Source organism: Nicotiana tabacum, chromosome 4 (assembly GCF_000715075.1).
Source record: "Nicotiana tabacum cultivar K326 chromosome 4, ASM71507v2, whole genome shotgun sequence".
Taxonomy (NCBI): domain Eukaryota; kingdom Viridiplantae; phylum Streptophyta; class Magnoliopsida; order Solanales; family Solanaceae; genus Nicotiana; species Nicotiana tabacum.
The window spans coordinates 132550642-132567257 of record NC_134083.1 but is presented as its reverse complement, the minus strand read 5'-3'; the positions used below and the strand labels follow the sequence as shown (position 1 = coordinate 132567257).

The 16616-nt window shown below is 35.1% G+C and overlaps 1 protein-coding gene across 2 annotated transcripts; it reads right to left on the bottom strand.

Moving 5' to 3' along the window:
- Nucleotides 1-2772: 2772 nt before the first annotated feature.
- On the bottom strand, nucleotides 2773-10009 carry LOC107778263 (bZIP transcription factor TGA10-like). 2 transcript variants are annotated; one of them, XM_016598486.2, is made up of 11 exons: nucleotides 9257-10009; nucleotides 9035-9135; nucleotides 8427-8506; nucleotides 8132-8266; nucleotides 7945-8013; nucleotides 7777-7836; nucleotides 7581-7658; nucleotides 7390-7465; nucleotides 6905-7167; nucleotides 5504-5743; nucleotides 2773-3132 (listed from the first exon to the last, which is right to left on the bottom strand). In XM_016598486.2, exons 1-11 carry the CDS (start codon nucleotides 9514-9516, stop codon nucleotides 2983-2985), a joined length of 1512 nt encoding a protein of 503 aa, XP_016453972.1. In that variant the 5' UTR covers nucleotides 9517-10009; the 3' UTR covers nucleotides 2773-2982. The 2 variants fall into 2 exon arrangements, with proteins under 2 accessions (XP_016453972.1, XP_016453970.1); XM_016598484.2 differs by having other exon boundaries at nucleotides 6905-7176; nucleotides 9257-10007.
- Nucleotides 10010-16616: the final 6607 nt, after the last annotated feature.

Below are 16616 nucleotides of genomic sequence, written 5' to 3'. Positions count from 1 at the left end.
TGTGTAGGGACGGTGTATATGCAAGGTGACAAGTGTATATGCGCTGTTATGGGTTCAAGTATGCGGGACGATCCATTTATCATCATGTTATCATTTATTCGATGTTATATCTTGTTACATGCTTTAATTGCTATATGTTCTTACTTGTTATTTAAGCCTTTACTTGTTACTTGTCATTAATAGTTACATGTTTTCATTTATTCCTCCCTTGAATATTATTTGTTTTTACCTGTTATGTTCTCTCACCTGAGTTAGATGAACGTCTTTACTATTTCATGCCTTTACTTGCCTTTACATGTTACCTGTTGCACTTTATTATGTTATATTCAATTGTGTGAGCCTTTGGCTATTCTTGCATTAATGATTTATCGAGGTTCGTACTAGCTTATGATGTGAGGATACTTTATGAACTCGAGTTGTTGGTTGTTCTATATTTACACTCGTATAACCTTGGTGATTCATACGCTTTAGTTCCCTTTTTGGTTGATATTTTGGAATTCATTTGTATTGAGTTGTTAATATTAATAAATTGATATTGGGAACGGGTTGCGCGACACAACAAATTGAAATAAGATGATATTTGGAACGGATTGTGCGCCGCAATAGAATGAAAATGAAATGATATTGGGATCGGGTTATTCACGCAACAAATGTTATTTTGGTAATAGGATCGGGTTGCGCGCGGCAACGGGAAATAATGTGTTATAACTATTTACAGTTGTGGTGTTCTATTTTCTGTGTTGTGAGATGATGTTATTTTGGGGCCCTCTGTTAGTTGACCTTCTGGTCTCGTTGTTATGAGTTTATACGTTTTATCCATATTTCTGTTGTCTTCTATTTATTAGTCATACAGGTTTTAGTGAGTGTCTTGTCTTAACCTCGTCACTACTTCGTCGAGGTTAGGCTCGGCACTACGGAGTACATGGGGTCGGTTGTAGTCATACTACACTTCTGCACTTCTTGTGCAGATCTCGATGTGGGTCCTAGCGGCGCATAAAGGAGATTGCTCGAATCAGATCTATCCAGAAGACTTGAGGTAGAGCTGCACAACGTTCGCAGTCCCTGAAGTCCTTTTCCTATCTTGTTTTACAGTTTATCTTGTTTCGGACAATTGTATTTTATTTCAAACTATATTTGTAGCATTCTAGTTGCTTATGTACCTGTGGCTCCGGATTTCTGGGATGAGACTGGACAATGTGTATGGAGTTTATTATGTAATTTAAAGTTTTATAACTTTATCTTCTCATTAATTTGCTTTTAAAATTGTAAAAGTAAATATCATTGTACCTAATATTAGCTTGCCTAGCAATCGGATGTTAGGCGTCATCATGCCCTCGTAGTTAAAATTTCAGATTGTGAGATAAAATATCTAACTTGTCATATCCTACACGATATCTGCGCTGTTTGTCAACCTCTGTTTAATTTGTCAAGCCACAGATTCAGACTAACAACTTAAAGTAACACACACACAAAAAAGGTCATAATTAACAAGTCATAGAGTATAATATATAAATTAATTATTTCGTCTAAAAAAAAAAACCAAATTTAAAGTATCATAGGCTTTTCGATTCGGACACAATTATTTTTATAATTTGCATATTTAAAATTAGAAAAAGTAAATCAATATATTTTATATTTTACTCAATCTTTTTATGTAATTAAAATCATATAAGAATGTTTAAAAATATTATGATCAAAAGAAAACTATTTTGACTTTCTAAATAATAATGGCAATAAAAAATGAGACTAAGAGAATATCTTTTCCATGATAACCATATATACCTTTTGATGATTAGAGTAGCATTTTTGAATTGCCATAAAAAACTAATAATTCTTAGAGGTAAAGGAAGCAGGTGAAGCATCCCTATTATTGGACACTAATTCTATAAACAAAGAATTCTAATTTAGGCATGAAATGTGTACGACCCTAAAGTTTCATTGCTGAATTTTGTATTCATAGTCTAACTAATCCTTTTCTTTCGCTAATCCTTTTAAATATGATTATGTTTGTTTGACTTTGGGTTAGGATTTGCATATACTCAGAAATTTAGATCACCTAATCTTTTCCTGTTGCAATCAAAATAGTCTTCCACCATAAGTCCATAACTATCCAGAATACCATGGAATCTTGAAAAGGTACAACACAATTTTATTTCCAAGTGGAAAATGTAAAACAAACCAAATTTGAATAGCTACCAGAGTTGGTCTTGTTTTCTGTTACACAAAATGCCATCTAATACCCTGTGAGCAGTTGCAACAATGTCCAAATGGATGAATGAATGTCACAACACATCCATTGCCCATTTTGTCTCTCTTATCAAATGTCTTCCTCCTTGAAGGTCCCACAAATATTACTCAATAATTTTATTTTATTTTTAATGTTTTTTAGTAAGGCAAGATGGTGTACCAATTATAATAGATTTAATATGGTATGACATTTTTGAAAACCATATGCATAGCGAGAGTTTCGTACACTGAATGCCCTTTTAATCCTTTTTTTATGATCAGTTCTAATTTGTCAAGTTGATTTTTCACATAAAAGATATCTACAGATCGTATCTCAACTTGTGGGAATACATTGGGTTGTTGTTGTTGTTGATGTTGTATCTCAACTAATTTTTTTTTTTCATTAAGAGATATGTTGTGGGTACATGTTCAAAACCCCAATCATCATTCATTATTTACCACAGTCTAAAATTCTCAGTCAGAGAAGGCTGCTTCCTTAGGTTGAAAATTAACCAAGATTTCTCAATCCAACAAGATAACAAGATCAAAGAAAGTGGAGTTCCAGCTTCTACTTTTATCATTTACTCTAGTTATTTCTTTTGTTTATCTATACATCTCTATGAAAAGTAAAGGTTAACTGGAGAGAGTAGGGAGGGAGAAAATAAAATAAAAAACATAAATATTGAAGGGAAATAGATAAAGAAAGATTATAGAAGCTCAGCTAGCTAACTAAAATTAAGTACTTTTTTTTTCATCTTATTCTTGTCGAGGGCGCGCAAGCCAAAGAGAGCTGAGAGCTCGAAGCCGATGAAAATATTCAGCGATTGCCAGAAAACACCTAGCGGCTTGACGAGTTGTGAGTAATTGATGCAGCCGATGAATTGTTTGGTGCCTCAAATTATCTGCCTGTAAGTGAAAAATAAACAATCATTTATTCTCCAATGTTTCTAATTTAATTTTGTCAAGAATTAGTTTATTCAACATAATTGTAGGTGAAATCAAATAAACAAAATAAGTAAGAAGTCATGCATATAAGTTTGACTTTTGAAGGGATTACTTTATTCTTTTATTAAGAGTTTAATATTGACAAGGAGTTCAGAAATATGTGGCAATCCTATAATCTTCTGACTTTGTAGTGATTGATTTGATTGTCGAATGGACTACGAACATACTTTACGATTTTATAAAACTTAGTTTTTTAATCCGACTTCGTTACCCCCCCCCCCCCCCCAAAAAAAACCCCCTCAGTTACTTTCCTTTAATTTTCTAGACATTGGTAAAGGTAAGAGAACAACTATGAGGGAACTACGAAAGGAAATAATATATAGTTGGATCTTGGCGGCGTGAGCAATTGTATATCGACCACTCTAATGCAAATTTTGTACAGATAAAATGCATAGAAAAGGCATTATAAAGAGAATCTATGGTGGAAAGATGCATTAAAAAAAAAGTTAGTAGTTTCAACGAGAAAATCAGCTTATACTACCTTGTAGGTGGCATCTCAATTAGAAACTAATGGTTTTACGTTGGAGTATTTGAAATACAATCTATATATTTAGAATAAATTATTTTTATATGTAGTGTCGAAATAATTAGATTATTGAAAACAACCTTTTGGAAAGACAAACAGTCAGCTGTCTTATTTTTGGATAACAAAAACAATTAAGGTACAATTTAGAAAACAACAATGTATTCTCAAATTTACAATGAGGGGAAAATGTGGCTTTCTAAAAATTAACAATCATAACGTTTTGTCAACATTTAGCAACCATGAGAAGAAAAGAAAACACAACAGAAAAGGAACCAAGAAATGATCTTTCACATTTATTATAAATACAAGAATTATAAGTTTCAAAAGTAAAGTCCCTAAGTTTCTATGTTGAGTAAAAGAATGACTTAAGAGAGTCAAGTTCCATGACTTTCATGTAATTATGTGAAGTTGATAATGGATTTCCTTTTCTCTCCCATTCTTTTAAGAAACTAGGGGGTCATGGTGGATATAAATGTATGGTCTATTTAATGTAGTTTAAGTCAAAAGGTTTCTAATTATGACATCATACTTATATGGGCCTAAATTATACTTCCTCCGTTTCAATTTACGTGAACTCATTTGACTGGGCACGAAATTTAATAAAAGAGAGAAGACTTTTGAATTTGTGGTGTAAAATGAGGCACATATAAGGTAAGGTAAATTAAGGTAAATTATTTCCAAATAAGGAAATAAATCATTGCATTAAGGTAAATTATTTTCAAATAAGGAAAAATGACATTCTTTTTGGCACAGATTAAAAATGAAATAGGTTCACATAAATTGAAACGGAGAGAGTATATGATATGGATATTTTTGAGCCACTCCCCTATTTCGTAGTGTCCTTTCTATAAATCTGTTCTTCCTTGTGACTTTGATTGAGAAATTTCTTGCAAAATTGATAATTAAAGATACTCTATGCTATTAGGTCTTATATGCTCCTAGTTCTCACAGCATTAAGCCATTTTCCTCCATAAGAAAACTAATGTGTCTGTAAATTGCCTTTCCCATTGTATTTGAATTTGGAATGAAAGAAGATGATGTACTCTTTATATTATTTCTTTTTCCCTTTTTTGGTTAAGGTAATTAACTTAAGCAATTTTATGGATGAGAAATGTTCGAACATTAGAGAATTAATTCAGAATGATATTAAATTTGTTACTTCTCGTTCTTTTCCTATGTATATGTGTGAGGACACATATGGGACAGAAATAATATATCCTCACTAGGGGTCCCACATATTTTTTCCTCGAGATCAACAGCAATATTTAGAAAATCTGTGTGACCAAAACCAATGACATCTTTCTGTAGCCGAGGGTTTCCCTATAGTTTACGGCCATTAATTTTAGGGCATGTACGTATTTGTTTAATTAGATATAGAAAATCAGCTGGAGAAAGTAGTAGGTCATCAGATGGAGTAGGTTTTCCAACTCAAGTAGGAGCAGATTCTTCTTCTCTTTGGCCCTACCTATCCATCAACATCACTTGCACTACTTTATCTCTTTGTTATAATACTGTTGTGGGAAAAGGTAGTGTATTCCTTTGTATTCCTTAAGATCACTTAAATTTTTAAAAATTAACTGTTATGTATTGATGGTATAAAAATTATTTATTCCTCCCTTTGTTTCAATTTAGATGATACACTTTTTTTATTCGTGCGTTCCAAAAAGAAGGACACATTTTTACAATTAAAAATAATTTAACTTTAAACTCTTCATTTTACCGGAGAGGCTTTATAACTTCACGTACCTGTCGAACAAAACCTTCAAGAGTGGAAAGTTTGTTCATGGCAAGAGCCATTTGGCCCATGTAATTGGCCATGTTCTGAGGGCAAGACAATGCATCAGAGGCAATGGTGTCTGAGAGAGAGTGATTAAGAGCTTCAAGCCCTTGAGAGAGTGCATCCTCTGCTTCTTGTGTTGATTGTTGTAACCCACAAATCCCCATAAGTTGTTGTTCTGTTAATGGCTCAATCTGACTCAGGATAATCTAATCATTCCAACAAAAAAAAAATGAAACCAAACTAAGATCATTAGCTTATCCAAATATAAACTTCCAAAATACTATTAACAATAATCAGAAAGTACGATCTTGATTAAAAAAAACAGACGTGGAGGTTGTTGTAGTTCACAATATAATTACCAAAAGGTCTTTTGTTTCTTCTTACCCCGAACTAAAGGTTGATAGATCTAGAAGAAAGCATGACTGTTTCTTTGTGTCAATGAAATATAGAGACAAAGATAGAGATAGGGTATCTGATAACCGTGCAAGATTCATCACTCCTCGACCCCACTATTACACGTATAGTATAAGATATCGAGAAATTATCACATATAGGTTTTTCTTGTGTGTATTTTAAAAAAATAAGGATTTTAGTTATACCCACGATATAAAAAAAAGAATTACACTATAGATCACTTAAATAAGAGCTCGATAACAAGAAGTGAACATTATGTGTATAAACACGCATACACATAATATTCAACTAGATATAAGGGAGAAATATAATGGGAAGAAAACCAGAAGAAAGGTGGTAACAGACATGGCTTTATGGTTGAGTATGGAATAATACCTAACGTGATCCTAAAAGGGAAAGCTTGGGGATGTCTTACTTCGTCATTCATTGATAGTATTACGTACATAACAGAAATTACAGAACATCATGAGATGTTCTCACAAGTTCCACCCATGGAATTAACTTCTTGTATCCCTCGTGAGGCATCTCATGATGTCTCTCCAACCTTTGTCAACCCAGTTGGAAATTTAAACACAAATTTTACTACTCAATATAAAATGAGAAAAAAGAGAGTTAAAAAGTACATTTATCCTAATATTTAACTCATACTCCGATACGCTAATACTAGAATTATCAATATATTTTGACCTGTTGATCAAGTACTTGTCCATATTTTTTAGATTTTTAATCCTACTTTTTACAAATATTACTTGCAATTATATTTTAGGTGGTGCAAAAATTATTTTGTTTTGTGAGTATATAAAATAGTCAAAGGGTACGCAAGTTAGTTCGAATATTGTGATTATAAAAAAAGAACATTTTATCATATGTAAATTAGGGTTTGCATGCATGTATCTTTAATCATTCTTGATTGTGATGTAATTTTCTGTTAGGTTTTTGTTACGTATACGTACTTTGAGGAGCTCAGATGGCCGAAACCCTCCCATCCACATGAAGCAACGTTCAGCTGGAGTCTTCCACATACCAGAAACAAGATGAAAGACATCAGATTTTGCAAGCATACTCTTGAGGTTCATTATCTCGTCGTAATGTGTTACACAATTGTCGACATAGATTCGAAGCTCGTTTTCTAGAAAATGCTCTTGCACTGCGTTTCGAAGCTCGCACATTAGTCGATGGTGTTCCTCTAGCCACCTCGCATACTCCATGTCGAAAACTGCAGCATCTACATTCAAGCAAAATCAGCTCCACATAAACAAACTTTTACACAGATTATCTAAAAAGATAACTATAGGTAATTTCCTTAATAATTGGGATTAGTATCCTGAAAAATGAGGTAGCTATTTGCTATATGTTAAATATACTGCCAGTGAATATATAAGTTAAATCCAAAATGTAAAAAAAGAAACAAACAATAAAGGGAAAAATGCAGATGTACCTGAGCTCATGTTGCCCATATTAACAGGAAGGTTTTTTTCTCCTCCTAAAAGAGAGTTTCCTCCAAAATAGTATCCCTAAAAAATGCAAATTTTAGGGAATTTTTATTTTCTTGAAAAAATTTAATAAAAAAAAACTAAAGTAGGTAAATCTCTAAAATAAGATGAGTTAGTTAGAAGGGAAATATAATACTTGTGCTCTAGCCCTTTGTAGCTCTTGCTCTAATTGAGTAAGCCTGATTCTACTTGACTCTAGCTGTTGAACATAAGCCTGTAACGAAATAGCAAGCTAAGTAGATCAAAACAAAGTTTTTCCACAGAATAATGCCCAAAGAAAATGTTTTAACAGAAACAACAACAATAACTCAAAAGTGAATAATAAGGAGTACCTTTTTCCTAAGCCTACTTTTCCTTGCTGCCTCTCTATTCTGAGCAAGTCTCCTTAATGTCTGCAAGGAAAGTTAAATTAAAATTCCACAAAATTAATACTATGTAAATTAGTAAAAGGGAAGATAAACAGATAAAATTTCCTCAATTGATAAAACCAGAAGTCTCACCTTCGGATCTGGTGTTTTTGGTCCATCTTGCTCTGAACTTGAAGTTGGACCCTTCCTGTTTCCCTCTCGCTGTCACCACATTGAAGGAAAACATTAGATCTTTAAGAAGAAATTAAAATAAAAACGAAATACTATAGTATCTATAAAGAACAAATATATACAAAAATGAAATTTTGCATTAAAATACCTTAGCAGCTTTTGGTGGTTCAGGACCAGAAGCAGAAGGAGCATCGTTATTTTTGAGATTATTGGACAACTCCATGGACGGCTGAGATGATCTCTTGGAACCACTCATTGCTGGAGAAACTAATCCAGTATTCATCTACCAAACACAGGAAATAACAAGGAAAATAATTCAGTAGGTCTTAATTAAAAAACCTATATAAAGTTGTTAATAGCAAGAAAAATAAAAAAAAAATGTTTAACGGTTTCTTGAATATAGATACCCTATATTTTATCCATATTTATATAATCTAACTTACCGTATTTGTTGTTGATGGCTCGACATGCATGGGTTGAGATGGAAATATGTTCAGAGTTGGTGGTCTCATCCCTGAATTTTCTGCAATTATACCACAGACAAAATTCTTTTTAATTAAATTAAGATTTCAAAGATCCTTTCTTCTCAAGAAAGAGAGTTTCTGTATTTCTGACAGGTCATGCACTTTAGTCTCTCAAAAGAAGCTCAGAACAGAGATTAAAAAAAAAAATCTTTTATTTAATTCGTACATTTTACAGTAGAAGCAGATTTGGTATATGTGAGAAAACAAAAAGATGAGCTGAAACTGAAAAAGGCTGAAAGCTACTTTTATTTTCTTGAAATCAGAAAAAAAAAGAAAAAAAAAAAAGAAAGGGAAATTGTTTTTGCTGTGAGAGGATCTGGTCAAAGGAGTGCTATGAGAGATTTCAATTTATCTGAAAGCATGCTTTTCTCATGACTGGAAAATAACTATTCCCCATGGAGAGAATCTCAACGGAAAAGACCTAAAATTAAATATAAACAAAAAGCTAAGTCCCTTTATTGATCAGAACTCAGAAGACATGAAAAATAAAGGACAAAAAAAGAAGGAAAAAAAAATCAAAAGCTCACGTCTTTGTTCTTGGATTGATGAAGGGTCTTGGCCATCAAGATATTGAAAAAGTGCTTGATCTAGTTCACCTAAATCATAAGCTCCAGCACTGTCTTTGCTTCTGCTCATCCACAAAACCAAGAAAAATAAAAGTCAATAAAAAATAAATGATAACATGGGATTTAATTTTTTGAGGCATCTCTAAATTTGATATGACAAACAAGGAAAATGAATTTAATTACATGAGACTTCCAGGAATAGCAGAAGATGATTGTTGCATCATCCCAAAAGATATCTGATTATTATTTTGAAGCTGCTGTTGTTGATGATGATTATAAAAAAACTGTTGTTGATGATGTTGATGCTGACCTCCAAATGATATCTGATTATTACTCTCTAACGGGTCTTGGTTTTTGTTAGAGGAATCCATATAAGAAACACCAACAAAAAGCTTATTTTCTTGCTCAGGTGAACTCTCAACAAAAGCTCTCTCAAATCCCATTTCTCAAATTTATAAAGCAGAAGATGATAACTATTCTTTTACTATTTGCTTGTACTACGGAGCTACTTATAGAGTTGTTCAAGATCACCATAATCAGATAAAACCAAAGAGAGGAAAGGATAGTCCAGTCGGTGGTGTTATTTAAGAAAAAGGCTAAGGTTTTTGATGAGAAGATAAGAAAATGAAGAATTGAATGCTAAAGAAGCAAAAAGACAAAAGGTAGAGAAGAAAGAAAGAAGAAGAAGACGAGGATGATAAAGCGGATAATATTCACATAGAGTTTCAACACTTTCTCTTTCTAAAACGGTTCCACTCGGCGAAATCACTGAAGACTATGAGGAAAATAAGAAAGAAGAAGAATAATAATACTACTACTACTAGCTATCTGAGTCTTTGGCTTTTGGTTTGTATAGAAACCGCTTTTGAGCTTCCTTGTCCGACCATCTATCTCAGTCTTCGACTTTCTGTAATGACTCTTATGCCTTTGATACTTGGTGTTTATTTCCATTGACATTTTCTTGTAGCTTATTTGAACTAACACGTACAAGTGTTGAATTGAGGAGGAGAATACGGATTTAATTTATATACATTAATGCAGCACTAATTAACTTTATATTAGTTGTGTAATTTTATCAATTCTCGGCCTGCCTTATTTTATCATATAGTTAGTTCCACTTATTATTTTCAGTTAATTCTAATTATTTTAGGTAATTAATTAGCTACTAGTATAGATACTCTTTTGAACTAATAGTGTATAAAAGCTAAATTCAATTAATATTTACCATCAAGACTTACAATCAAGTGATACTAATAGGAGTCTCCCCCGCAATAAGTGAGTTTAATTCTAATGTCAATGAAATATAAAATTTGGAGAAAGGTGGAGAGGGGAAAAAAAGGGAGTACTAAATTTATACACTTTGCCTCTAACTTATAATGATTTACAACAGCTCGTGGGAGTTATTTGATCGTAGGTCAATTGTTTGAAAAAGAAAATTGTTGCTGATGAAGAGTACCTTGTACGAGCAGTCACAACTCACAACATCCCTTGTCACACACAAAAAAAGGAATAATGTTTCTTTTAGAAGACAATTCTAGCTAATGCAAATATTACTCTCAGAAAATACAAATATGAAGTTGATAGGTTTGATTTTAGTTCGAGTTACTTTTACGGAGAAAAGTGAGTTGTAGATATTTGCAATTTTATGTCCTTTGAACTTCCAATGTTGATGCTATTTTCAAGTACGCGGATTGGCACAAAATTGAAAATCTTCAAGATAGAACTATGGATAGACAACGTGTAACGACCCAATCGGTCGTTTTGAGCATTTGCACTTCGCTTGGCAGTTTACGGGCGTGAGTAGCTCCGTATTATGTATTTTGATTTGTGGGAATCGTCTATTTTGGTTTTCAGGTATTTCGGAATCAAATTGGAAGAATGGATTTCATTGTTGAAGCTTTAAATTGGGAGAGTTGATCAAGTTTGACTTTTGGTGAATTTGAACCCGGATCGGAGTTTTGATGGTTCCGGTAGGTCCGTTGGGTGATTTTGGACTTAGGAGCGCGTTCGAATTGTGATTTGGAGGTCCGTAGTAGAATTTGTCTTGAACTGGCGAAAGTTGGAATTTTGGAAAGTTTTAGCGGGAGTGGACTTTTTGATATCGGGGTCGGATTTCAATTCCTGAAGTAGAACTAGGTCCGTAATGTCAAATGTGACTTGTGTACAAAATTTGAGGTCAATCGGACGTGATTTGATAGGTTTCGGCATCGGTTGTGGACGTTGAAGTTTCAAAGTTCATTGAATCCGAATTGAGAGTGATTCGTCGTTCCGATGTTGTTATGTGTGTTTTGAGACCTCGAGTAGGTCCGTGTTATGTTATGAGACTTGTTGGTATGTATGGACGTGGCCTTGAGGGGCCTGGGTGAGTTTCGGACTGGTTTAGGGCTGTTTTTCCTTCATTCTTCACTGCTGGTTCTGCTGATGTCTGGTACACACAGTGTTCTTCGCGATCACGAACTGAGAGATGCGATCGCGTAATGAGAAAAATTGAGGCTGGGTGTTTCTTCACCGCGTTCGCGAATATGGGTCCGCGTTCGCATAGGTTATTGCAGATCGAGCATCGCATTCGCGTAGGTGTGCACGCGTTCGCATTGTAGAGCTGAGCTGGGCAGGACTTCATGGCTTCTTCATCGTGTTCGCGAGCTTGGGGCTGCGTTCGCGTATGTTCTTTTCGAGACTGAGCAGTTTGTGCTTCGCGATCGCATAGATTATTACGCGATCGCATAGTGTATTTTCAGGGGCAGTGCATTTTCTTCTTCGCGATCGCGAAGGTATTTCCGCGACCGCGATTCATTAATTCGCTCAGTGATTATAAAGTACTCTATTTCGAGGGTTTCGGCCATTTTTGCATTTTTGGAGCTATGGAGCTCGGATTGAGGCGATTCTTGAAGCAATTTTCACCATATGAATTGGGGTAAGTGTTCCCTACTCATTTTTGATTTTATATCATGAATTTATCTTCGATTCAAGCTTTTGGTTGATGAATTTTAAAGAGAAAATTGGGGGTTTTGGCCTAAAGTTTCATTATATGAATTTTTGAGTTTTGAACATCGAATTGGAGTCGGAATTGAGTGAAACTAGTGTGGTTGGACTCATAATTGAATGGGTTATCGAATTTTATAAATTATATTGGGTTTCGAGGTGCGAGCCCGGTTGGGCTTTTGGCCGATTTGTACTTTTGATTCAAGATTTGATCTTTTCGATCGAGATTGGTTCCTTTAGCATTGTTTGATGTATTTGAGTTGTTTTTGGTTAGTTTCGGGCCGTTCGGAGGTCGGAACGCACGAGATGGCATTTTTGAGCATCGCTTGGCTTGCTCAGTATTGGAATTGGCTTGTTCGAGGTAAGTAACTCTTCTAATCTTAGTGCTGAGGGTATGAAATCCCGAAATACGTGTTATGGGATTGGTATTGAGGTGACGCACATGCTAGGTGACGGGCGTGTGAGCTTGCACCATGTGAATTGGGACTCTGTTGTTTTCATGACACTGTATAGTGGTACTTTGTTTATATCCGTGTTTTCATCATGTGATAAAGTAGTTAAGCCGTTAATCATGCTAGATATCATGTTTAGGCATTTTGCTGATATTGTTTGGACCCATAGTGGTGTTTCTTACTGTCATCTCACTGATTTTATTGATATTTCGTACTCAGTCATATTCATGCATTCATATCATATCTCAGTCTCAGTTATTTATCGATACATCATATCATTGTTGTCGGGCTGGTTTCATGACATTGTGAGCCTGTGAGTGAGACTGGAAAGATTGATGACTGAGTGAGGTCGGGGGCCTGTTTGTGAGGAATGTTGTCACTATAGCACGTGAGTTGTCCGTGCGATTCAAGATATTGATATTATGGCACGTGAGTTTTTCATGCAGCCCGTGAGTTGTCCGTGCAGCACGTGAGTTGTCCGTGCAGATTATAGCACTTGGGATGAAAGGAGCCCCTCCGGAGTCTGTACACCCTCAGTGAGCGCAGTCGACTATAAATAGGGATCGGGCTGTACGCCACAGCGGGTATGGTACAACGCTAAGTATTTGAGTGTGCTGATCATAGTGAGAAAGAATGCGAGACAATGAGATTGAGTACTCTGAGAGTGTGAGTTCATGAGCTCATCATCGAGATGCATTGCATTTGACATGCATACTTGAGATACATGCATAGAGGTGCATTTCCTTCTGTTACCCAGTTTTGGGGACATTTATGATTTTACTTGTATCTTGACATGTAGGCATAGAGAAGTACCTTCCTCATGCTATCTGAAAAATGAAACATCTTACTATTTGTTGAAAGGAGTTTTGGAAAAAATCATAGTTTTCAAACTTACTCGTATATTGGCTTTTCGGTAAAAGATTTGGATTTTCACTGAGATACTTGAAAAGAAATGCCTATTTTTTTTTCTGGAACTGTGTACGAACTGAGCCTTTTATTTCTGAGATTCTTCTTTTGTTATTGTACTATGATGTTCTAAACTGTTGGAAAATATTGATGTTGGACCCGACCTTTCTGTTAGCTCGTAACTACCTTCAACCTAAGGTTAGGTTTGTTACTTATGGAGTATATGGGGTCGGTTGTACTCATACTACACTTCTCCACCTTGCGTGCAGATGTTGGCTGCTGATTTTGCTGTGTTCGATGGGAGCTGGATTGAATATGTACCTGCATCCCGGCTGTAGCTACCTCTTGTTCGTGGTAGCTTTAGATCTGTAAAACTCTGTTTATGTACTATTCAAACAAACTATGTATTTGTTTCATTTCCGCTTTGTAAACTCTATTCTTAGAAGCTCATGATTTGTATTATATGTTCTTGGGAAAAATATATAAGATTCAGATAATTCCTTTTGTTCAATTGTCTTATTAATATTATTGAAATTGGATGGTTATTAGTTAGCTTACCTAGCGGGTTGGGTTAGGTGTCATCACGACTAGTGGATTTGGGGTCGTGACACAACGCTTACTGATTAGAAACCATATATTTAAATTCCGTTTCCTTACATTTAGAAAAGAAAAAACCACAATACTGTTGTAAAATACTCCAATTGTTTTCACACATTTCAGTTGTACATCTGCTGAAGGTAAAAATGTGAGCCTGATTAAGGACCAACAAGCTATCCCAAACAACATCCGAGTTGGGATGGAATAATTTTGTCTGAGCAGTGACCATCACGTAAGAATACTAGTAATACAATATAACCCAAGATCAAACATGATATTAGGACACAATATAATTTAAATTGGCAAGAATGCATGGATACCTTTTTAAACCATATCACGAATTGATGAAAGACACACAACAAATGTTATAAAATAACCCTGATTGTGTATTTATATACGGACTAAAGGGGGACCTAGCTCCAATTAATAAAATTTTGATGTGCCTTCCCATTGTTTATGGATTATCATCAAACTCGGATCAAAATATAAATAAAATATTTAATAATATAAGTCTATTTTCGTACATTCTCCCACTTGTGCTAAATTAGCACAAAAAAAAAATTTAAAACAAAAAAAAAGAAGAAAATTTAATTTTCTTAAAAAGAGTTTTTTTTTCTTTTTTCAGAGTGACAAAAGAAAATATTTGTGGCTACCTTTTCAAAACCAACTCCATAAACTTTAATTGACCAATGCCAACTCAATCTTGAACACCAGACTATGGCGATCTATGTATTATTATCAAAATATGATTTTCCGTAATCACAATGTCCTCAATTAAGTCAACAAAAACAAGGTCTCGCGCGTGTAGTAAGAAATAGTGTCGCATGTGATATATATACATAATAAAATTATGTATTCATGCACTATTACTTTATCGATCCTCTATATATCAGAAAGACATATAACAGACGCACCTCTTGGGTTAACCCGTATTTACATTACAATTGTGTATTACCAAAATGCTTCATATATCAAAAATTGTAACGACCTGGTCGGTCGTTTTGAGTGTTATCGCCGTGTTCCCCCATTTACTGCTTATTCTATGTTCAATTATTGTTATGTGACTTGTCAGAGTAGTTGGTTTGGTTCCGGGGATATTTCAGAATGAATTGGGACATTTAGTCCCAAGGTTGGAAGTCTAAGTTGAAAGAGTTGACCGGATATTGACTTGTGTGTTAATGGCTTCGGAATGGAGTTTTGATGGTTCCAATAGCTCTGTATGGTATTTTGGATTTAGGAGTGTGTCCGATTATTGACTTGGAGGTCCGTAGGTGATTTTGGCTTGAAATGACGAAAGTTGAAAAATTAGAAGTTTGGAGAGTTGAGAAGTTTGACTGAGAGATGACTTCGTGGTTATCGGGCTCAGATTTTGGTTCCAGATGTTGGAATAGATCTGTTTTATCAATTATAACTTGTGTGCAAAATGTAAGGTTAGCGGAGTTGATTTGATAGGTTTCGGCATCGATTGTAGAAGTTAAAAATTCATTAGTTTCATTAGGCTTGAATTGGGATGCGTTTCATATTTTTGATGTTGTTTAAAGTGATTTGACGCCTCGACTAAGTTCGTATCGTGTTTTAGGACTTGTCGGTATATTTGGTTGAGCTCCCGGGGGGCCTCGGATGGATTTCAGATGGTTAATGGATCGAAGTTTGGACTTGAGGGATTGTTGAAGTGCACCAGGTCTGGTGCGATTGCATCTGCGAAGAATTTGGTTGCAGGTGTGCGATTGCATAAGCGAAGGAGGCATCGTAGGAGCGGGTTCAGCTGGGGCTGTGAGGCAGCGCAAGTGCAAGGTTTTTGGCCGCATGTGCGAGATCGCAGGAAGAGAAGTGCAGGTGAGATGAAGGCGTGTGGCAGCAGTCTCCGCAGAAGTAGATAGGATGTCGTTGGTGCGGCTCCACAAATGCGGAGCCTTATTCGCAGGCAGGGGCAGGAAGTCTTCAGGGAAACCATAGAAGTGGAAGAATGGTAGCTACTGCGGGATCGCAGGTGCGGTCAAGTTGAGAGCAGGTGCGAAAGCACTAGCAGAATATATTTCGAAGGGTTTCCGAGATTTTATGATTTTTGGACTTTAGAAGCTCGATTGGAGGCGATGTTTGAAGGGGATTTCATTAGATTTCAAGAGGCAAGTCACTTTTGATTATTTTATTCATTAATATTGAATACCCATTGAATTTCACCTAGTTTGTGTGTTTTTAAGGTGAAATTTTGGGAATTTTGGACTAGGGATTAGAGAGTAAAATTTATGGATTTAAGTGACGATTTGATGTCGGAATTTGATAATTTTGGTATGGTTGGATTCGTGGTTGAATGAGTCTTTGGATTTTTTAAGTTTTATGGGATTCCGAGACGTGGGACCGGGGTTGACTTTTTGAGTTATCTTTTTGACTTTTGTCCGAGAACTTAGCTTTTTCATATGGAATTGATTCCTATAGCTTGAGTTGATTGTATCGAGTTGTTTGTGGAAATATTCGAAGCGTTCAGAGGCTGATTCACAAGGCAAGGGCTTATTGGAGTAGAGATTTGCTCGATTTAAGGTAAGTAACACTTTTAAACTTGGTTATGAGGGTATAAATCCCTAAATTACGTGTTGTATGATCATTGT

Excerpts from the sequence above, each read along its gene's own strand:
- LOC107778263 (XM_016598484.2), bottom strand. The coding sequence starts at position 9,516 with ATGGGATTTGAGAGAGCTTTTGTTGAGAGTTCACCTGAGCAAGAAAAT. Across the intron at positions 8,507-9,034 it reads ATCAATCCAAGAACAAAGAC|AAAATTCAGGGATGAGACCA; the intron begins GTGAGCTTTTGA and ends GTATAATTGCAG. Across the intron at positions 7,837-7,944 it reads CAAAAACACCAGATCCGAAG|ACATTAAGGAGACTTGCTCA; the intron begins GTGAGACTTCTG and ends CTTTCCTTGCAG.